Source organism: Pezoporus flaviventris, unplaced genomic scaffold, assembly GCF_033815535.1.
Source record: "Pezoporus flaviventris isolate CSIRO_AGI_PZ_B2104156 unplaced genomic scaffold, CSIRO_AGI_Pfla_v1 ptg000066l, whole genome shotgun sequence".
Classification (NCBI taxonomy): Eukaryota; Metazoa; Chordata; class Aves; order Psittaciformes; family Psittacidae; genus Pezoporus; species Pezoporus flaviventris.
Genome location: NW_026892614.1, coordinates 13924114 through 13947385, shown reverse-complemented (window position 1 = coordinate 13947385; position 23272 = coordinate 13924114). Strand labels below are relative to the sequence as shown.

General features: G+C 45.8%; 1 protein-coding gene across 4 annotated transcripts; it reads left to right on the top strand.

Moving 5' to 3' along the window:
- Positions 1-10241: 10241 nt before the first annotated feature.
- On the top strand, positions 10242-20394 carry AGT (angiotensinogen). 4 transcript variants are annotated; one of them, XM_061471305.1, is made up of 5 exons: positions 10242-10347; positions 15496-16312; positions 17837-18086; positions 18611-18755; positions 19486-20394. In XM_061471305.1, exons 2-5 carry the CDS (start codon positions 15523-15525, stop codon positions 19675-19677), a joined length of 1377 nt encoding a protein of 458 aa, XP_061327289.1. In that variant the 5' UTR covers positions 10242-10347; positions 15496-15522; the 3' UTR covers positions 19678-20394. The 4 variants fall into 4 exon arrangements, with proteins under 4 accessions (XP_061327289.1, XP_061327290.1, XP_061327291.1 ...); XM_061471306.1 differs by having other exon boundaries at positions 10243-10347; positions 15499-16312; XM_061471307.1 differs by lacking the exon at positions 10242-10347 and adding an exon at positions 12979-13175 and having other exon boundaries at positions 15499-16312.
- Positions 20395-23272: the final 2878 nt, after the last annotated feature.

Below are 23272 nucleotides of genomic sequence, written 5' to 3'. Positions count from 1 at the left end.
CAGCCCTCCTCCGTTGCACTTCTTTGGACTGCAGTGCAAGCAAGACCAGCCTCCTGCCCTGAACAGCAGCAGAGACAACCACCCTGAAAGCAAACAGGGAGGGAAAGCGGCTGGCCCTGGTCACGGTTGGAATGGGAGCGGCGTGGTGGTGCCCTGTCCTCCCCTGGGGCAGAGCCACTGCGCCCGCCTGGCCGGGAAGGGCGTGCGTGGTGCCACCAGGTTGGGATGGCCTCAGGGTATGCAGCGCCCAGCCCTTGAACTGTGCGGTAATGTCGAGCCCCAGGAGAGCAACCAGAGCCACACGGCAGGGTGTATCCTCTGCGTGAGCTTCTCACACATAGAGGAGCAGCCCGGTGTTACCGGCAGCAGCGACGGTGTTGTCCCGTCGGCTCACATGAGGAGGGACAGCAGGGCTGAGAGGCAGCTATGGCCAGGGCTGCTCTCCTGGCAGGGGTCTGGCTGCGGGGCAAGGGCTGGATGTGTGCAGGAGGGGTGGTGGTAGCTAGTGGGGAGAGCTTGGAGCAGGACGTGTACTGAGCAGCAGGGGAAGCGGCAGAAAATGTTACAGGAGGAGAGATTTTAATGGTCTGCACGTTGAAGGAGTTCGTGTGCATTGCAACTGGGGTTTTAAAACAAATACATAGGTACTTGCCACTGGTGTCCAGGTTTCATAACGTCGTTCATCTGTCACTGTGCTTCTTCCTCTACATTGCTTTTACCCGCAGCATCATATCTCACACTGGACAGTAAAACACTGTGCTGGAAAGGACACCAGTCAATGCGTCATGGATGCTCTGAAGTAGTAACATCAAGGCATGGATATTCCTCTCTGCTTGGAGAGGGAAAAGATGCCACCCTCTTGGAACAAATTACAGTACCTGTAATACAAAACACAGCCCTGAGTCCAAACAGTGCTCAGCCTCCGTTTGCTTTAATTGGCCCTTTGGTAGACCATTTGAGCTGGCTGCCAAGAGATGATTTATGGAAAGCAATTAGGTGAAACAGAATTAGTTTGTTCCTGTTCTGCTATTTTTCACAGCGGTGCTGTGAGGAAAGCGTTCTTTTTCAGAGCATATATTCCCATGTTTATTCCCTATAATTGCATCTATTGTTGATGTATGCAGGCTCCCTGCTGAGACCAAGTTCCCATTGTCCAAATGTATGGATGCTGTCCAAACACGTGAGAAGAGTTGGGTCTGGTGCTCCGTATGTGGCTGTTTAAGTCTGCAGAATAGAGTCCTAGCTACTCACCTGAGCCTTTTCTGCAGTCAGCACAAAAAATCGACACCTCCAGAAAGTGATTCACTGTGTACTCACCCATAAGATCCTGCTGGAGCTGACTGTGTCTTTCATGTGCCTGTAGACACACCTTCATGGATTAGTTTAGGGAAGCTGCTCAGCTATTAAATGCATGTAGTCAAGTGAGAGGGATCCCAGCCAAGGGGGTAAGACAAGTGAAAGGCATTTAAGTGCCCACAGAAGCTCAGGGACATGATGTATCCAACATCCCACATTCAGCCAGGGGCAAAATCATGAATTTACTTTATGCGCAACACCTCTGTGTGGGCTAAGACATGTTCTCATATACCAGACTAACATGCTGATGGGGGAAAGAGATATTCAGCATCCTAGACACCTGCTACAGCCCAAGGAGTGCACCCATATATAGCTTCAGGGAATTTCTGCTTTCAGAGATCAGTTGCACAAAAAAACGTGTGGGCTGAGCTCTATGGGTGCTCATCCTGCCTCAGGGGGATTCATGCAGTTTCTCTCCTATGTGAATGCTCTGGTGTGGAATAAGGGATGTTTCATGCTGCAGCCTTTCCCTCTCCTCACCCTGCTGCTTCGTGTCAGGGAAACTTCAGTCTCTGAGATCTCAGCCTTGGTGTCAAGGCACTGAAAGTGGCCAGGAGAGGTGATGCCTGGGGAGAGGGTAGGTGGGAAAAAAGACGAATGAACAGAAACTGCTAATAAAATGTCTTACTTCTCATTAAAATACAACACTTTGCCAGTTACATGGTAAGAATCATGGGGTCATCCCTGAGGCTTTCTGGTCTGGAAGGGCAGACACATATAAATGTATCATGTACTTATCCCACTCAAGGAAAGGGAGCAGTTACGCTCTTTTACCGTTGACACCCTCTTTTAAAAGCAGTATGAAGTGTGTTTCTCACCTAAGGTGATTCTTGTTATTGTTGCCACTCGGTGCTCTTTCCAGATACTCAGGGGCTGGTAGAGGATAGTGAAAGACAGGTCCTATAATACTCTGCTATGGACAGACATCAGCAACATGTTGCTACTAGCTCAGAAGAGCAGGAAGCAGGATTTGAACCACTGACCTAGAACATCTTAGCTCTTAGACGTGCTGGTTCACTGAGTAAAAGCAGGGTAGATTTTAGGGGATGATAGAAGGCTGAGACACCAGGCAAGAACACTTTCATCTGGCACTCTGTTGCAACAGACATATTGTGGCATTAAAGCAGTACAAGACAGCCCCGAGTAATAAAGTCCTTCCTGCATGATTACGCTGTCTCGGGGACAGTAGGTTTCCAGCCCACCAGCCGGGTGATAATGGCATGTGAAGGTGCTGCCAGCCAAGAGAGACATGTCAGATTGAATGCAATTAATTCCCAACAGGCCAGCTCTGGACACCATTAGGCTCCTGCAGTCTGCAAAGATCTCTCTATGAGCCACATCACCAGGCAAGATTTCAAGGTGACATTATAGCAGCGTGAGTGATGCACAGGCTGCAATGTACATTAAGGCTAAAAACTGTCACCCTCATTAAATGCCTGTTCCTGAAACACCAAGGGCGTTATCTGTTATCTTGAACCATGGCTCCAAAGCACCCACAGTGCGAACACCAGTGTAACTGCAGCTGCACACAGGCATCCCCCTCCTGCTTGGCCACTTTTCTCATCCCATGTCATCCACTAAGGGGCCTGGGTGAGTGTTGCACTGAAGAAGTGGTGGCTTTGGCAGAGGGGGAGCATCTTTTACCAAGAACAGAGCCTCAGGCTCACTTACTGCTGACAGGAACAGGAGCAGAGTAATTTCTGTCTGCTATCAGGTCAGACTTTGTTGGGTCTTCTTGTTTTCACCAACAAGGCAGAAAGTCTGATTTGGTTTTCTGTGGTTTTAGCTGATTTTTATTAAGAGAGACTCTTATTCTCTCTCTCCAGCTGTAATTCATGGAGTAGAAGGTGGCATAAAGGGAACCCAAAAGGCTTCACGTAGGAAACTATGATTTCCAAACTTCCCCTTGGCCTCCTTGCTTAGCATCATGCTGCAGCTCTGACTTTCAGCCCGCACTGTTCAGCATCTGGTATGTGCTTTTCTGAGTGACACATAAGTAATTCCTTCCCCATTAATATCAAGTGGACCCTGGTCACTCAGGATTTAAAGCTGGTTATTCAAGTGACCCGATTAAGTCTTTCATGACCTTGTTGTCATTAAATCTCATGCCCTGTCAGCAGTTTAACACTGGAGGGTTTATCCATTGCCTTTGACCTGACTGATCCCATGTTCTCCAATGCTTGTCACCTGCTGGCTAAGCCTCTTCAGTCTCATCTGACCTTTCCTGAGGCACTGGTTTAGGCTAGATTATTTAATTTTGTGCTTTTTCTCCAGGGGATTGAGAGACGTGACTGGTTTTGTCTTGGTCCCTTTATATCTCTCCTTGTATCTGCAAAGATTTGAGGGTAGATGTTACTCTGTGGACTGCAGGGTCATCTGTGAAGCTCAGCAGCTCCCAGTCTTTCTTTCCTCCTCCGAATTTGTATGGAGTTGAATAAAACATTGTTGTTCTGTCTCTGAGATTAGTCTCATTTCATACTGCTTGGAGCCCTCTGAACCCTTGCCTTGATTTGAATCCAAAAGCCACAGTCACAGTCACATGAAACTATGTTGTTTCTTACACTTTCCATTACCTTGGCTCCATGCAGAACATAGACTTTTGCCCAGTGGCAGGCTTTGCACATGCTCCTGTACATGTATTTGCTAACTGGGGACATGTTATATTGCTCCAACAACAGCCAAGACCAGAAGAAATTGAGCTCAGCTTGCGGGTGTTTTTTCAAGGACTTTCCTTCAGCTTCTAGCAATAAGGTACTACATGATTTCTCTGGCAACTCCAGGGGCTGGAGCATCCTTCTCTCCCACATTTCCAGAGGCAGAAATGAGGCAGAGAGAGGGGAGGTGAGAAAGGCCTTGCAGGACTTGAGGGGGCGTGCAGGGACTGCAAGCCAGGCCTGAGGACTAGACATCCCTACAAAATGTCATGGACAGCCCAGTGAAAAATGCTGGAGAGCAATGACAAACAGGGTATGGCAATCAAGGGGAGGACTTTTAAGAACTTCCCTTTGAAAATCATGCCCTGAGCTGATTAAAGGAAGAAAAGAGATATCTTGGAGGAATTGCAGGATATCAAATTCTCATTCAGAAGATGATCCTCAAATTACAGTGAATGCTCATTATAATTTTGCGTTGTGGTAAGAAAACAGCCTGGCTGCTTTCAGTGTGCTGTGTAATAGCAGAAAGTTATTTTCCTAAAGAGGCATCAATCCAAACTGTGGGTTTAGAATTAATCTGTGCTCACAGCACCTGCAGCTTTGCCATCACTGCCCGCTGCCATGCCTGGCTGTGGAATGCTGACACTGGTCAGACATTCTTCAGGGCCCAGGGGAAGTGGGTGCTGGCCTGCCGCTCTGAGTGGGGGTGACCCCACTGGACAGATTCCCCTCATAGCCCACCTTGCCCAGGTTACCCCAGTGCTAGGAGGCAGCTCTGCGCTGCCTGTCCTCTTTCTGCTCAGCATCCCCAGAGCTCTACCCCTTACTTTTGTGCACTCAGAAAGAAATATGAAACATGTCTTCTTGTGTGCTTTGGTAAATAATGACAACATTATCTGTGCTGGCAGCTGAAACATCATTGTTAGACAGCCATCTAAGTGCTTTACCCAGCCAAACAGGCACAGCTTTCCAAGCTGTTGTTCCAAGCTTTTCTCAGAGCTAAGCGCACATTGCTGCATTAATTCATTACTTTGGAGGAGTGGCTGTTTTACAAACAAAAGAAGGCTTTCAAGAGTATTTTTTCTTTTCTTTAGACTGTGAAACATGAAGTGGCAGTGTGAGAGAGGAGCCAAGCTGCAGCATGTCTTCAACCCACTGAGTCAGAGCCAATCCCTATGGGAGCTCAACTTTTCTTGGGAGAATAGCTGTAAAAGAACCCACTGAGCTTTTTTGGGGGGTAGCTGATAGTTTTCAGAGGCTTTCATTGGGGTGTGTTTCAGCACCCTGATCAGGAGGCAATCTCCGTTCTTTTCTCGCTAGAAATACCCTGGGCTGAATTCACTGTTCCTTGACTTTACCCCTTAAACAGTAAGCTGACGTTAGTTCATGTTTTTACAGTTAACATTGAAAAAGCTGAAAAAAAAAGGAGCAAAGTAAAAAAGTAATGAACTTAAAAGTGCAGCGAACATTTAAGCCTTTTCCAAAAAATCATCCAGTAAAAACAAAAGAGAGGAAATTCTGATCTGCAAGACGGCTGCTTTTTGCCACTCATTGAAACCCCAGGAACTTCAGCGGCAATCTCTTGCAAGACTTCCTGTAAAAACCCACCTCTGGGTATAAGTTTAACTTTTCCCTCCTCTTGCTTTCAGGATTATCGGTTTCACAAAGCGCAGCACGGTAACAGCATTTCCAAACGCTGCTGGCGCTGCAGCCGTGCCGGCAGGCGCCCAGCACAGCCCCTGCTGCGCCGGGAGCAGCGATGCGGAGGCACTCCGCACGGAGGCAGCTTCGGCTAAGGAGAGACGGATCTCGCGCCATCCCTCCAGCTCTGCAACCCGCTGGATGAGCGCCCGCCTTCACCCTGCTCACCTGTAAACTTCAGACCTGTGAATAGCTGCACATTGGCTCTGGCGGGGGAAGCTGGTCCTCACTTCTGCGTGGCATGGACAGAGCTGGTCCTGAAGCAGGTGATTGGTCTGCACAGCAGCCCAGAGGAGAGAGATCTTGCCAGGCTCTGGCAACCCGTGCAGCCTTAACATAATGCCTGGCTCAGCCTCTCTCCACTTTCTACCGTTCCCTTTTTCTACCAGCATCTGAAAGCATGAGGCAGTCCAGGGGAGCCAACAATTTTGCTATAGTCAGTTGTGCACCCCACCCAGATTAAAGCAAATCTGAAAGCCACATCCTTATCTCAGGTTGCAAGTGGCTCTGCTCTTCTTTATGCTACAGATTATATTTGGAGCAGTGAAAATTACTTCTGTTGGCCCAAGAGAGCTGCAGTTTTGCCCCTGTAGCTGTCTGGCTGTGTGTTTTTTTCATAGCCCCTTCAGTGGCTATGAGTCCAGAAAATGGAAGAGTCCCATAACCCCCATGGTGCGGAATGAGCCATTCTATTTCTCACTGATGAACTGCATAAACTGTACATGATTAAAACTACCCCTCAAGTGAGGCAGGAGACCACCAGAGGAACAAGTAGAAGCCAAAATAGCGGAGTCCTGTTGTTTGCACCTATTTGCCCACGCAGGGCAAGAAGCTTCTGGCAGAGGAGTGAGAGGAGGGGTGAACCCGAGTTTGCACAGAGGTGTCCCAGCTTCCAAAGGTCTTTTATGGCTATGCTTTGAATTTCCAGGCTAGGAAATAACAGCTATTGCGCATGGTATCCTGGGGATAATTTGGCTTGGAACCAAAAAGTGCAATGAGATTTTCAAAATCCTAATAGTGCCAACAAGGATTAGCCTCCCAAGGTGTCACTCAGAAGATCCACAGGCAGTAAATCTTCACTGAGCTGTAGGCAGCAACCTTGCAATACTGAGGGGAGCAGGGTGTTCGCTGGTGGAGCCTTTTGGAGTTGAATACTGGGGCATCTCTCAGACAGTGGTCACATGTCTGCTTTCCGCGCTCGTCTTGGGGAACAGCTTGAAGACTTCAGTGGCTGACCTAGCTCGAAATGTTGGGACAGTGCAAAATCCCTCCCTGACACTAAGGTATCCGTCAGGAGAGTGTCATGAAAAGTGCATCAATTCAGGTAACAAAGCTGACCCCAGTTCTTTGAGGCAAGCATTTTGCTGTGCAGGCACTGCCATCCCTGCTCCTCTGCCTTGCAGCTCTCATCCAAGGGGTGAAGGTACAGTGTGATCAAACAGGTCACACCTGGGCTGGGAGTCACAAAACCTGCCTGCTTGTCCTTGAGATGTTGCCAACCTGCCGCATGACTGAAGGTGAATCACATCACCTTTCTCCCTTAGGACAGGCTTTCTCTGTCCTGGCTGCTTTGGTCCAGGATTGTCTCTCATTCCTCACAGACACAGCACCTGCCACAGGGAAGGAAGCAAAATCAAATATAGATCACTGATATAACTGTTAGACTGAAAGGTATTTTGAGATCCTCAGGGTAGGAGGTTCCCTTTGCCCACACACACAGTCATGCCTCAGTGTGCTTGTGCAGGCTATGCATAGACCAGTCTTAAATTGCAATTTAAAGCTGCATCTTCCACTGGGAGAGGAAAAAAGTAGGGTTACAAAAATTCAAAGCAATCTCTATGCTCAGGGCCTGCAAACAGAAGCGCAATGTAATTATAAACTGGAACAACATGTGCTAGTGTTAATACGAGCTCATTTGGGTCTTAAATCACTAGAGTAGGGGATCATCAGCACACAGGCCTCCCTCAAGGGTGCTGTTTCTTGAGAAGCAGAGAGAGTTGCAGAGATGGTGGTGCTCCCTCTTCCACCACACAGGGTTTGCAGCACAGGGTGGCTGCCAGGACCTCTCCTCCTGTGAGGAGGGAGCACCATGCCACATGTGCCCTTTTAGGGAGGCCCCAGCAACCTGGGTCAACTCTCTGGCCACCCACTTACCATGCGCATTTTGGCATCATCCAGGCTGACACACTGCGTCCCTTTGCACCAGTTCAGGGGTGGCACATGTGGTCCTTGGGGCTTTCAGCAGCCGCGTTACCAGTTTTCGCATTGCCCCTTGCTATGAAAACCCATGGCAGAAGCAGGATAATCTCATGATCTGTACTTTGAATGCTGTTATGGAAAAGCTTTTTTGCAATCCTCTTTACACAAAAAAATGGGCAAGCTGAATGCATCTCTCATGCTCACCAGTTGCTTTCATAGGAAGTGGTTCCAGCCAGCAAGGGCAGAGGTCAAGTGCACAGAGAAAATATGGGAAAATCACATGCAAGCCTATTCCTTATCAAAGTTTTACTAAAACAGTTAAAACCCCTTACTTTGCACAGCCTTTCCCCACCAGAGATAGAAAAAATAAACAAATACATTCAGGCCCATGGCAGCTTGCCACGGTTCTCATGTAATGGGGGGGGGAGGGAATAGTTTACTAATGTATAGAAACCTGCCTGACCCATCACTAGAGCTTACCCCTTCCTCCCTGCCTATTTACTCTGGAAAAGGTCATTGAGTACTTTGTGTGCAGAAGTGAGAACTGACCCCGAAGGTCCATCAGGAGACATTTCAGCCCCCAGTGCAGTAACTGTGCCTCTGGTAAGTACACATGCCCTGTTTAAGAGAGAAAAAACTGAAAAGTGGCTAACTAATATTCTAGCAAAAGAGTATTTCCAGTCTGTACTGCAAAATGAGCCAGCATAAGGTGGCCTCAGTGCAGACATCTCCATTTCCATCGCAAGTTGAAGACAAGCCCTTAGAGAGGAGCACGAGAGCTGTTACATGGATCAAACAAAACTTCCTGACAGCTGGCTGTCTGGGGATTTTCCAGTCACACCTGGGCCACGATGTTCTGCAGCCTCCGAAGGCCATGCAGCCTGTGACTTTATTTAATCTCTTTGTGTACCAGCTAAGACTTTTGGTCTCTGCAACGTCCTATGGCAGTGCCTCCTGCAGTTTATACAAGCGAAAGGCCACCTCCTTTTACTTACCTTTGCTGCCTGGTAATTTTACTGTGAACCCACTGATTCTAGCATCACTACAAAACAGCAATTCAGGACTTTCTGTTCACCTCCATCATTTTAAATTTATGCTCCCCATACCAGTGGTTTCTCTTCTAAAGTGAAGCGTCTTGATCTGTGTAGGCACTTGACTGCTTTACAAAGCTTTTTCCTGGATGCCACACAAATGGTGGTCCTTTCACCATCATGACTGCCTGCCACACCTGCAGGGGCAACTGCTGCACCAGTCAACGAAGTGACATTCTTTGTTGAGTAATTCCTTTTGTCAGATCCTCCCACATGCACATTCTCATTTTCCTTTCCTTCCTTCCTCCCTGTCCTCCTCCCAGTGCCTGTTTGCCCACTCCAGTGGCTGCCTTGTCCAGACCTCACAGTGTCTTCCTTTACCTAAGCAGGAGAGAGAGGGAACACTATGGATGTTGATGGGGTGTAGAGGTTTACAGTTACCAACCTCAACCCACAGGCTGTATAAGTGAACCGTTCGTTTGAACTTCTCCCTCAAGGCACTCTTACAAAAAAAAAGCCCTCAAATTTAGTGATGAATGATATATGACCATGTATATGCTATTATGTCTGAGTCAGCCATGTAATAATTCATAATCTCTATAGATCAGCCATACCAACTCAGATCAGGAAGGGCCCATGTGAAGATCTGTGGTCTGGGGCTATGAGCAGAGTACTTTATTATCCTTTCTCCATGACTCCCCCCATACATCACAGGAGTACATCTGGCCCTTTTGAGTTCAGACCTCAGAGCAAACTTTGGGAAAGCTGAAAAAATCAGAATAAAATATTTACTATTGTCTCCACACAAAGTGCTGAGGTTTATGCAGCTTTTCCCAGAACCATCTGGATCAATAAAACCGCTTTTTGACAGAGTAGAGACAAGATGTTCTTCAGTGAAAGAATAGCTGCCTGACCAGTCAATTGAAATTCCAGCTTGGACAAAATCATTTCCCATTCAAGACTGAATTACACACTGCTGGCTGTATGGTTAGTCTTCCTCTGCCAGGGTTAACATTTCTGAAGTCTATTTGATGCTGTTTACATGGAGTAGTGCTATCAGCACCATCACTGAGAAATTTCTGTGAGGCAAGGGAGTGCTTCTCCATAAGCACTTCAGAAGAGTGGGGCTGACCAGGAGCTCTGATCTCTTTGAGTGTGGCTATAACCACAGCGCCGGTGTTTTTCCACCCCTCTTTTCTCCCTCTTAGTAATGACCATGAATAACAAGCAGGGAAAACAGAGGCAGGTTTTGAAGAGAAATGAGGGCAGTGGGGGGGGAGGAGGGAGGGTGGACCCTGCTTATGCAAGACAGGGTATAAAAGGGGGAGCTGAACGCCCCTCAAAAGTCAGGAAGAGTGAGGCAAAAGGAGAGTGGGAACCTCTTCACTGAAGAGCACATTTGAGAGGTCGGTGTTTCTTTGTATCTTTACTTATGGCTGTTGTAGTGCAAGATTCATTAGGCCCTGGACTTGCTTTGCACAGGGTGCATTTAGGAACAGCTTTGCTTGCACCTTCTTCAGTTCCTTATTGCAGGAAAACTTTCTGCCCAAGTTTGCCCCAAAGCAGGTTTTCTGGCACAGCTCTCTTCAGGGAGAGACCCTTGGTCACCGGAGCTGAAAAGCAGGATAGAGGCTCTTCTTTCCGAAGCTGAACTCTATCTTTAAGCACATGCTGGCTCCTAAAACCATGGCAACCCAAGGAAAAAAAAGCGCCTGACAACAGAGTCCACATATAGTAATTGGGATAATGCTTATGCACACCTGCCTAAAAATGGCTCAGAAGTAGAATGAAAGACTTACTGTAATTAAGTCCCACCAGGATAAAATGTGTTCCAGGTGTAGCAGTCTATATTCTTCCTAGTCTGAAAGTGTCTCCTTTAGTGAAAACTGAGAAGATAAAAGACAAAGATCTAAGAAGTGCACTGGTGTGTGATGTATAATAGGGGAATATTAACTGAGTGAACATAAGTGGCCAGCAGATTGGAGGGGACCTGTTTCTGAGCTTTGTGGTAGGACATGAACATAAGGTGAAATTAGAGGTTCTTCCTCATTACTGTGGCCAGCCAAATTCCTGAATTCCAGGTGCTCTGAAGCAGGAGAAGCTGTGGTGTAAGCAGGTCATTGAACATTATCTGGGGAAAGCTTTTTTTCTGGAGAAAGCTGCAGGCAGGGATGCCCGGTTTGGGGCTGGTACCTATGCAAAAGGAAACCACCAGCTGCAGCACTACTCAGTCGTGGCCTGCAGGGGAACTGGAAGCCGTAAATACCCAAACACCACCACCCCTGGGTGCTACAGTGCAGAGGCATGATGATTTAAGGAAAAAAATACAGTGACCGCGGGTTATGTTATTTCCCCTTCCAGTATTTATTGTCCATAGGAAACGCGTAAGTCTGGCAGCTGTAGTGTAGGTTATTAGCATCACTTATTTGCCAAAGTCAGTAATTCTTGTTAAAAAAAGATTCTTTCCAGAGTTTTACAGAACACAAGGTGCCCTTCACTGAAACAGCCTTGGTTTCAGTGTCCTTAATACTGAGGCTATCAGGCTGGGTTTGCTCTTTCTCTGTCTTCAAGACTGACCTAGAATGATGTAGCAGGCAAGCTATAGCTCACAGGCCACTCATGCACACCACTGGTGCTTATTACCTCATGTGGATCTGCATAGGTGGCAGTGTGGGAGACAGATTTGGGCAGTGCTGTCACACACCCTACCCAGCCCTCCAATGGAAAAGGAAAAGAAACGGATTGCAAACCAAAACCTAGTTTGTTTACTTAAGAGTTTAACTGAACAAACTGCATCTTTAATGGAGGAGCTACTCCTCCCATTGTCTGTGTTTGTGGCTGGGCTACATGCATTTTATAGCTGCCTGTGATAGGACAAGTGATCAGGAGCTGCTCTGTTTCCAGATGCTTCCTCAACTGAGATGCTCAGGCAACAAGAGGACAAAACTTCTTGAATATTTCAAGCTGGTTGTTCGAGCCTTGTACACATGATACCATGTCATATGGGCCTGTGCTAAGATCTGAAAACGTTCAGATCTTTTTAGAGCTAAGGTTATTAGGTTGTTTAAGCAAAAAGCAGGGCTGCAGAGACAAACATTTTCCATCCCTTTGGTATTAGGCACCTGGCAAACAGCACTTGGGCTGGCAGGACTCAGCTGACCCTGTCTTCATCTCAGCTGCATAGGTCTGACTGCCCATGTACACTCCTCTCTGTCTTGGCTCTGTTCTTGAACCCGAATGGAACTGGGCAGTGCAGTACAAACCATGCCTGATTGGCCCTCTAAAATCAGGGCATGGATGTTAAATCAGCCCTACTCTCACAAAAGCTATGGGATTTTAATTATGAGCTATAACAAGGGCACTGAATGAGACCCAGTCTAACCCAACTGCCACTTCCCCAATTTGATTCACTGTTAATTTGTTTAAAGAGGAAGAAGGGGCATACCAAAACTGCAGGATGGTTTGAAAACCAGCAGAAAGGTGTCCAGATCCCACCCCTTTTGCCAAAGAAGGGTTGGGAAACTGAGACTGGGAGGGATGCAGTCTCTGTGATCTGGCACTGGCAACCTCATCCATCTAATTTTCATCCTGTTTCGACACATTTTGCTTTGAAGAGAGAAAAGAATAAACTTCTGATCTCCTGGATAGATCAAGAGGGAAAGACGTGGTACAAATTGAGAGCTTCGTCATTTTAATCCACCATAGCGTACATATCCCACTCACTGGGTACCCAGGCTGCAAGGCAGAGGTTAAAGGCAATTTATTGGAGGAGAAAAATACCTGATCCAGCCATATAACAGGCACAAAGAAACCTGCATTCCTTTCAACCTGGCCCAAACTGGGCTGAGTTGTTTTCAGCTCCTATAATAAGCTCTTCTGCATAGCGAAACACCGGTGTCTATCCTAGTGAATGTGTAACTGCAGGCTACGCAGATGTTCTGAGTCCGGTTAAAGGTTGTGTGTCCATCCCTGGAACTTTCTATGCAGCCGGTGTTAAGCTGTGCTCAGGTTTCATTGGGTCCTGTCTGGCCTGAGCTACCTCTTTCTATCCCCACAGCCTGTGATGTAAAGTAGCTTTGCGCAATGCCACTGCACACAGGCCCCTGTGGAAAGGGCCCTCCCGTGGGAAGGGTATAAATCCAGCTGCAATCACTACACCCCGCACCAGGGAAAAGAGGAGCTTGCTGGAGGGGGGACGGTGTCGGAGGGGTGGCACACACCAGGGCCAAGGCAAGTAAGCACACTTACTGGATTTGTTTTGAATGCCACTCATTCAGCTCTGATTTTCTTGCTTTTCTGAAGGGCTTGGGGCTGACTTCTCTAGGGAAATAAAACACGCTGGCTTTCCACAGGTGGGGTCATAGTGTAAATGCTGGCAGTGAGAACTGCTCCTCTTCTGCTCATGGTGGCTCTGGCAGCTGTAAAGAAGTAACCACTGGGCACCAAATGTGCCTAATGGCACAGCCTGACTGGGTGGCACAGAGTCACCCTCCTGGCTGCGACAGGAAAGGTTAAGAAAAGCTTTGAAAGAATTATAAGGTGGAGAAAACAGGGTGAGAAGGGCAGTGCCTCTAATTGTGGCTTTTTAGTTTGTTTTTCTGAGCTATCCCAGTCTAGAAAATGTAGCAAGCAGTCTAGAAATGCACTAGCACAGTGGCTGGGCTAACTCTGAAGCTGAAATTGAGAAGGCACGTCCCAGGATAATATTTTAACTGGTCATAAGCAATGAGGAAGCTCTGTGATGCGTGTCACTTGCTGCCAGCAGGACTGGGGAGGGGAAGACAGAGAAGGGAGCAGAGGGGATGGCAGCACCCACTGCCGCTGCCTACATGCTAACTTAGCAGATGGTGTGCCAGTTAATGGGGAAGAGGAATGCTTAGATGAAGAGATCTACAGCAGGTCCTTGCCTGCATACCTCTGAGGAGCAAATAGTTTCAGGTCAGACTTGCAGGCACTGGCTAGTGAGAAGTTCAGAAATCCCAAGGGACCACCACAACAGCAGAAACTCCATTTGCAAACCAAGCTGTTAGAAGCCTACAGCCTGAGAACATAGATGCATGCTTTAGCAGGCGTATGTACTTAGCAACGTACATCTAATTACCAAGCATCTGCAAGTCCCAGTTTTTGTATTTGCAAGAGAATGGTGATACTGCAAACTGGAGTATTATTAAGCATGAAAGACTCAGTGATCCCTCAGTGAAGTGACTGTGGTTATACATTGTAAATTAGGCTAGGAAGGTGCCAGGGCTTGAATGACTGGGTTTAAACACAAATACTTCCACTCTGTGTGAATTAAAGTGTTGGTGAGACAGACATTGCACTGTGTCTTCTCAAAAGGCTCAGGCTGCCAGAATTACAATACCTGACAGGCTGGTGCAACTCAAAACATCTTGGAGAAAGGCAGGGGAGAGCAGAGCTTGCCCATCCAGTGAGTTCTGCAGAGCTTGGAAAGGGCAAAAGAGGGGGACAGATCTACAGTAAACAAGAAATGACTAGTAGAATAAAAATACAGTTCTGAACAACAGCATTTTGACCAATGGTAAGTGTTAGAGATGTGTAATTTCCAATGCATTTGTATTTCAAATATACAAATTCAAAGTCATGTACTACAAATCCAGGGAGGGTACAGCGGAGTTACTGGTTGCCAAAACATTGGATGCAGGAAAAACAAGAACTATAAAAATGCAAAATTTGTCAGTGCGTTTGCATGGGTGTGTGTATCCATGTAAGTTTGTGCATGTGTGCCCGTGACTTTCTTATTCCCAATATGCACCAGGTCTTTTGTGACAGAACACCAGTGACATCCACATACAGTAAAATCCTCTGGACATGAGGAAAACCAAGAGCAGCAGATGATCCTTTACTACAGGAGAAGACTGCCTGTACAGTAGACTAAATCTCAGCTTATCCTTCTGAGTCTGTATTCAGATAAAGAAGGAGATATGGAAATGGCTTTAGTGTTGACACGTTTGTATAAGGAAGCCTTGAGTGTTTTTGCCTAGGAGCTAGAATGAATGTTTGCCCTGGGCTATGAGAACACAAAATGCTCTTCTAGTGCCAAGAATTAAGCTTACTAGGCAGAAAAAGGGGGAACGTTCAGTGGTTGGACCTTAAGAGACCTGGTTTCCAAACCCACTTCCCATGTAACAGCAGGCAAATCGCTTAGCCTTGTCCACGTGTCAGCAAGATTTAGTGCAGCAGTTTGCAGAGAGTGCTCTGACCAAGTCCCTGGAGCTATATAGCTGCATTATTATAATGTTTTGACAGAACTAGCACACTCTAGTTTGCAAGCACAACCACACTGCTTCCCATGCTAAATCCTTAGGGTACTGCGGTGGGTAATGGGGTCAAACCTGTGCTTAGCACTTCCCCACCTGCCATCACTGAAACTGGTGGCCATCTCACCCTGGGTTTTAAAGGGGGCACAGTCATACCAGTCAGCACTAAAGTCCTGCCTTTGTAACTCCAAGGCAGCACAAACACCTCACCCTGCAAGTAAGAAAAACTGTATTTACTACAGGATGATCAGTCTTGTTTCCTCCTTTTTCTTTCAGCAGGCACCGTGGAATCAAGTTTACAGCATGAATCTGGCAGCAGAACTGCTCTGTTTGCTGGCGTGCCTCACCACACTGACTTGTGACCGGGTCTATGTCCACCCTTTCAATCTGTTTTCTTTCAAGAAGGGTACCTGTGAGGAGCTGGAAAGCCAGGTTCCGGAGGGAAAGAAAACCTTTGTACCCGTCTCCATTGAGTCCCAAACCACACCTGCCTACGAAGATGACCTGAACAAGGATAAGCTGGAGGCCCCAGGCCGGAGCAGCCAGGGGCAGCAGGCACTGAGCTACTTAAAGGAGTTTGTGCACTTCCTGGGCGTGCAGTTTTACAGCACCCTGCAGGAATCACGGTGGGGCCAAAACCTGCTCCTGTCCCCAACCAGCCTTTACGGCTCCTTGGTGTCTTTCTACCTGGGTGCCTCAAACCAGACCGCAGCTGATTTGCAGGGATTGCTGGAATTTGTTCCCCCCTCCGGAGACCCCGACTGCATCTCCCGGGTGTTTGGGCAGGAAGTCTTTTCCATCCTCAGGATGATCGAAAACCTGGTCAAGAGCAGGGACGAGGAGCTGCAGTTTTCCAAGGTGCTCTGCCTGTTCTCTGCCCCTGGTATGCCTCTATCCCTACTGTTTGTGCAGGACTTGCTCCCTTCTGCTGATGCTCTCTACGCCCGAGCTGTTGACTTTACAAACCCAAGCGAGGCAGTAAAGCAAATAAATGCCTTCATGGAGGCCAAAAGCAATGGCCAAAGCAAGTGCTTACTGACAGATGTTGATCCATCTGCTGACCTGCTGTTTGCAGTGGATGTCCGCTTGGCAGGTATGAGGAGGCAATGCTTATTTCGGGTTGAAGGCTGGGTGAAGGCTGGGTAGTAGCCCTGCTCCTGGGAAGGCCACAGGGAGCTGCTTCAAAGACAGTGGTGCTGATTTGTCCTTTTTCACAACTGGCACAGTATTGGACTCAGTCTCAAAGTCAGTAGGAGAGCTTTGAAAGTTTGCAGTATCTTTCTCAAGCCTATCTAAAATCAATTACTATCCCACTTTGATGCTTTTAGCTATCTAAATGCTCAATTCTTTTTTTTTTCCTTTTAACTCTGTTACAGTCTTGACTTTTGCTATCCTGTGAGAATAGATTTTGCAGGTTATACAGACCCTGTGAAAGCGGCTCCTTTCTGCTTGCATCCTTTACTATAAGATAAGAGAAAAAAGTGAACTACTGCCTTATTCTTTGTTTTGCTTGCACCTTTTACATCTCCTACCTGCTGCTTCTTTTTGGTGAAGTTATACTAGGTGAAAAGTGCATAAATGTGCCTAAAGCTTTTATGCAAGCTCGTTTAAGAGGCAAGTGTTCCTACGCAAAATCACTCACTACATATTAAATATGTTAGGGTCCAGCATTTAGCTGGATTTATTAGAGAACAGACATGTTAACAATAGAGCTGGACCAGCTGCTATTTTATATCAATATTAACTATTTAAATGTAAGGAGTTCTTCTCTTTAACACAACATACACATCTGCTTTCCTAATTCCCTAATGCCGCCACACAGCAGTGTTGAGATTTCTGATCTTTGCCCTTCTCAGTGATGGCAGTAGTTTCTTTAATGCCGACAGGATTACCTGCCTAACTGGGCAGCAGCACTGATCTATGGCAGTGAGCAGATGATAATATGCTGAAATGCAAAGCTGCATAGAAGCAGCAGGAGGTAAGAGCAAGGCTTCCCATACTTTTGAACTGGGTAAGAAATTTACATGAAAGTTTAGCAAGTGTTCAAGTGTGTCCTTTCTAACCTCCTTGGCACAACTGACACGTCAGAGTTGTTCTTACTACCTTCCTCATTGCTTTGGCTCGTAAGATTGCCAAGGGTGAGACCTCAGCCAGAGCTTGTGCTACCTTCTCTCTCCTGAGCCCTCCCAGCTGCTGAGAGCACTCTTGCAGCAAGGCTGGCCCTGATGGATGTGCTCCCACACATACCATCAACACAACCCAAGGGATGGAGAAGAAATCTAAGCAAACCCTCCACTGCGAGGAAGCAGGCAACCAAGCACGCAGTAATACTGTTCCCAGGAAAGGCCACAAAGACAGCAGAAAGACAGCAGCTTTGGCTGCAGTCCTGATGGTTGTGTTCCCTGTGCTGTGAGCTTGCACCAGCCTCTGCCTCATGCCACCAGAAAGCATATTAAAAGCAGGATACATATGTTTATAGCAGTTAAATATGATTTTATACACATAGCTCTTGTCTAATGCACAGGTTGCTGGTTTTAAACAAGCATATATACTGGCTAGGGGCAAAGGAGGGGAGTGAAGAAAGAATCAATTTCCTCTTTCTCAATCTGTTTTTCAGTGAATGTTAAGCAAGCCTCCCGGCTCGAAGAGGCTCAGGAGTTCTGGGTGGATTCAAATACGAAGGTCATGGTCCCTATGCTGTCATTTGTGGGGACATTCAACTACAAAACTGATGCCAGTGGGACTTTTTCTGTGGTGGAAGTGCCCATCAGCAAGACCATGCTGCTGGTGCTGCTGCAGCCCATCAATGACAGCAAAGTAGAGCTGCCATTGCAGTCCTTGGCGTGGCTCCAGCAGCTCTCTCCAAGGTAGGGCTTGGGCACAGGCATCCTCCCATAGGGAAGAATGAGACAGGGTGCACTGCACAGGCACACCTGATTACTAACTAGGATTGGATGCTGCCAGGGAGGGTTTAACACTGAGCACAAAGAGAAACAACTGCAAATCCATGACATGGGAATGGAACTAGATGATCTTAAAGGTCCCTTCCAACACAAGCCATTCCATGATAAACCCAGGGGACCTCACTCCAGAGAAGCTAGACTTCCGAGGGATTGGCTTATTATCTGGGGGTATTTCAAGGAAACGAGCAACAGGACCCATGAAGTGGGATGATCTGAGGTTTAATAGCATAACCAGGGCAGATTTAGGTTGCCTTCCCACTTGGAAACAGTAACATGGTGCCCATTGACCCTTGATAGCTGTCTGTCCCCACACACCAAGCATTTCTTGTGGCTGTTATCACAAGCCTGTTCCCCAGGACTGCCCAAACACCATGCTTTCACAGTGGAGAGCATGCACTCACTTGTGTCTCTCTCTTTTTTTTCTGTAGAGAAATTAAATTAACACTGCCAGAGTTAACAATAGAAGGCAGCTCTGATCTACAGGAACTTCTTGCCAATATGGAACTGCCTACACTGCTGGGGAAGGGAGCAGATCTCAGTAGAATAAGCGATGCCAATCTCACAGTTGGAAAGGTACAGTACACATTACTGGCACTTAAAAGCTATGCCTCCTTGCTCAGTTTCAGCCTCTTTAACTGCGTGAATTTACCTACGACAAACCACTCAGAGCCATGTGGGACATGCTCAGGTGGGACGTTTAGGATAACTGGAAGATATGAATACTCTTTAGATTAACCTATCTGCAGAAACAGGTTTGCCTTCAAACTATTCAGATTTCATCACAGCACAAACACAAACAGCGAGATGAAGTTTGAGATCCAAGTGTGCTAGGTACTGCATGTGCAAGTTAGACTGCATTTGTTACCACCTACAGCTCAAACACCTCCAGGCATCACAGCTGGAGCATGCAGTACAGGCTGCAGCTCCTGGGCTGTTGAGGATAACGCTCTGTCACTTAGGGACTACTCCCAGACATGGCACACACACGGGTGCATGCAGCACACAACCTCACCTGAAGACAGGCTTCAGCGTTCAAGTCCCAAGGGGAAGGATGGAGAGCTTGAAGGAGAGGGCTGTCTTTCATAAAAAGAAGGCAAATTATGTTAAATTATTAAGCAGTTGTAGAGTTTTTTTCACATGTTCTGGTACAGGAACTCCAATGTCTTTTTCTAAACCATCCATGGAGTCTATCCTGTGCTGCTAAGTTATTATTTCATGTGTTTTATCATTTACTCAAGCTTTCATTTGTCTCTTCACTGTCATGCTCTGATGACTCCAGTTACTCGTGTATTTTGCCTTGCAGGTAATAAATAAAGCCTTTTTCAAACTGACCAGCGATGGAACAGGTCAGCCAGAGAACCCCACAGCACAGAAGGAAGATGCGGTGTTCCTGGATGTTACGCTGAACAAGCCGTTCCTTTTAGCTGTTTTTGAAGAGAAGACAAGGGCAATGCTTTTCCTTGGCAGAGTCACAAATCCTCTGCAAGGGGTTTAAAGGCAAGCACAGGGGATGCCAAGGGTGGGGAATGATGCACATTTCCCATCACCTTTTTCTTATTCATCAGCTATTTTTATAACCTCATTGAGTGCTCTACTTGGCTTTGAGATGAAGCACGTAGTGTTTGAAATACAGCTTTTTGAAAGCTAAAACATTGCAACATTTCACCCCTGTTCATCTATTTCATGTGAAAGGACCCAAACTCTCCTCCCGCTTCTCTTCTTTCCTTATCCCCACTTTGTCTCCTTTCTGCCCCCAGCTCCCTTTTTTGATGCAATGGGGACAAAGTAGTAGCCAGCAGGGCAGTGACTTCAAATACAGTTTTATAAGCATACACATTTACTATGGAAAGGTACAGAAAAGAACCTCTTCATTCTTTAAGAGGTCACCTTGTAATTTTTTTTTTGGTCAGTTTTGTAAGAGAGACCCCTTTTTATGTTAAAGATTTACTGTTACCCACAGAGATTTCTAGCTTCATCAGCAACATTTTCCTTTAACATGCTGCCAACAGCATGGGCAAGCTTCGCTTGTCCCACTGAGACACGATTTTTTGCCTTGGAAGCAAAAACACATTCAGAGTTTCTTCTTCCTGCAGCCCAGATGGATACTCTAATTTCTTAACTCTGTGGAAAAAGCTAAAAAAAGGGTTTGGAAGCATTAATGAACTGTGATGGATAAATTCTCATTGCCTGACAAAATTATCCCCAATTTTTTTAGAAAAAAGAAATACGAGGCCTACTATTCCAACACAATTCCATCCCTTGGATTACTTTCTAACCTGAGAGCATTTATAACAGATGTACAATGAAAAAGAACATTACTGGTTAGAGCCCGGATCCGTAAACTTTAACATATTTAAACCATATGTTCTTAAAGAACAGTATTAATAGCAACAACCTATGCTAGTATAAAATGGTGGATGTGCTGCTACACATGAATGAAAAGGTTTCAGTGATCCAACCCAACTCTTAATGGAGTCATAAAGGTTTGAACCATTAAACTGGAGCAATAAATTATTAGAAGATTCTTGAATTAGGAAGGGAGGAATTGGGAGTAAAATCTTAGTACTAAGGAAACCTCTCAATGGAACAAAGATTTCCACCCCTCATCATCTATAGAGTTGTCTTCACCTCTTTGGTGTATGATGCCTGAGGTATCCTACAGAGCACAGTATTTCATTGTCATCCAAAGTGGCCCGAATGTGTCTCCAACCCAAACCCCAATATTGCCAGTAGCTTGCTGGTGGTGATGTAGACAAGCGACAGATCCTTCAGAAAAGACTAATAAATAACACAACTCTTGAGAGAACTGGGATTTCAAGTGCTATGACACAGCAGCCACATATTTACCTGATTACACTGCTATGTATTCCAGATGCTCTAACATCTAAAGACTGTACTTGTATTGTATACAGAAGCAATTAACTATAAATATGCAGAGACAGAAAGATGCAAATAAACCCACTTCCAAGTTGCTTTGCCACAGTTCAGTTGGGTTTATATCCATAACTACATCCTTTCTTCTGGCTTCTGAAATTTGCTCCAAGTCAGGTTTACGGTTTTTTTAAGACATAAGTTGCATGTTATCATGCAACACTGCCAGTGATACAGCTGTAAGCATGAAAGAGGCAGCTTCCAAGTGCTCTCACTAATTTAAGTTATCCCATTTGCTCATTAAAGTCAGAAGGTAGCATCACTTGTAAATAAAATTTCAGACCACTAAATATTTCATTTCTATGATGAAGATGGAAAATAATAAAAGGGAGACCCTGGGCCCTGGACAAAATGCCATTATTTGCAGGTGGGGGCTGTGTGCTGTTGCAGGACTCTGTACCCTGTTCAGTAGTTACAGGCAGAAAACCAAACAGAACCCACTATCCATAAAACTTTTCAGAAAACAAACTTCTGACACTATGGAGAAGAAAAGGAAGGAAGGAAGGGCAGAGACAGGGAACTGGCCAGAGCAAGGACTGGGAAGAGAGAAGTGCTGGAGCAAGTGCTACAGTACCAAAAAGACAAGCTACCTCTACATGTACCCATCCTCCTAGACATTCAAGTGGTAAAAAAACCCAAAAGAAAACAAAAAATATACCCCACCCCACTCTTCCCAACTAAATCTCTCTGCTTCCCCAACAATGTATTATCTCCTGAGACTTGCTTCTGACATCAATTTTACATCTACAATTTTTATGGCATTTTATACCCTTCATTCTCCTCCAGTTCCATCAAATTCCTCTGCCAGGCACACAGTGATGCACAACCCCAGCATAATTCATACACTGAGCTCTCAGCTGCAGTCTAAGCACCTAAAATCTTGCTCTAACAAACCAGAGAGAAAGAGAACAAAGACAAGGACAGGCTTTCTAAGTTTCATCAAAACAACACAGTTTATCCCTGAACATAGCTGACAAGGCTGATAAGCTTAAAAAAGGCAGTTTCTTTCCTTATCCCTCCAGTTCAAGCGCAAAACCACAGCTGCTTATGAAAACGAAGAGTAAATATTCCTCAATACTGAGTGGCCCAGCCAAATATACATATTGCTAGTTGCCTTTAGATGACGAGATTGAAAGTCTAGTCCTCTTCTGGTATAACCCACAAACTTGAGAATCTAATTACTACTTTAGAGGAAAACATGCCACCACTCTTTCCCTCCTCAATGCTGTACCCCTCTTCCAGGTAAATTCCTTCCAGATTTAAAAGGCATATCAAGCTTTCTAGAAGCCTAGAATGAAAGAAGAAAAAGGTTCAAAAAATCTGCATTATGGTCATGAAGGGAAGTGCACATACAAATAAATCTGAGGAATAGAAGAGGATTAGTAACAGAAGACATCTCTATCAGAACACACTTACTTACACAGTAGTTCCTCTCCTCCTCACTGATCCACAATATTTGAAAATGCTAAAATTCATTTTATTAAAGACAAAGCCAATTCAACTCACTTCTTTCTTTCAACAGGGGTATCACATATTTTAACTAATGTTGTATCCAACTGAGAGAAAATTAAATGCTATTCAAGTGAACAAAAATAAAAGATGGGGAACTGACATAAACCCAGTGATGTAGATATTTACAGCAATCACAGGGCCATTCAATGATTTTGATTTGCTATACAATGTTATTTCCTGCCCGAAATTAAAGCTGGTCTTTAATGGAAAAGAACAGAATTCAGCCTGTGTACTCAGCAAGCCAAAGATGGCAAGCAGCAAGTGTTGTTATTGCAGGAAGATGTGGGAAATCACACGCAACAAAAGGGCAAGTAATCTTTTCATGTCTTTTTGGTTTGGTACACAGAATGCATCCTCTTCCCTGATTTCGGAGGATACAGACAGAGCTATATGCAGAGATCTCAGAACCTGCTACTTTAGTAACAGCTGTTATAGACATTTAAATCTATACACACCTTTCAAAACAAGAAGTTCCACAATGCATGTTACAACCTCAGTCTCAAACTCACACGTCTGTTCTATAGTAAGAAAACGTTGCTGAAAACAGTAAGCTGTAAGATGTCTCTACTCCTCTTAATGAAGAGGTGCAGGGAGATCAAGCTTTCTAGGTTCACCAGTTGAAAGCCTGTTAAAAATAGAACACAGAC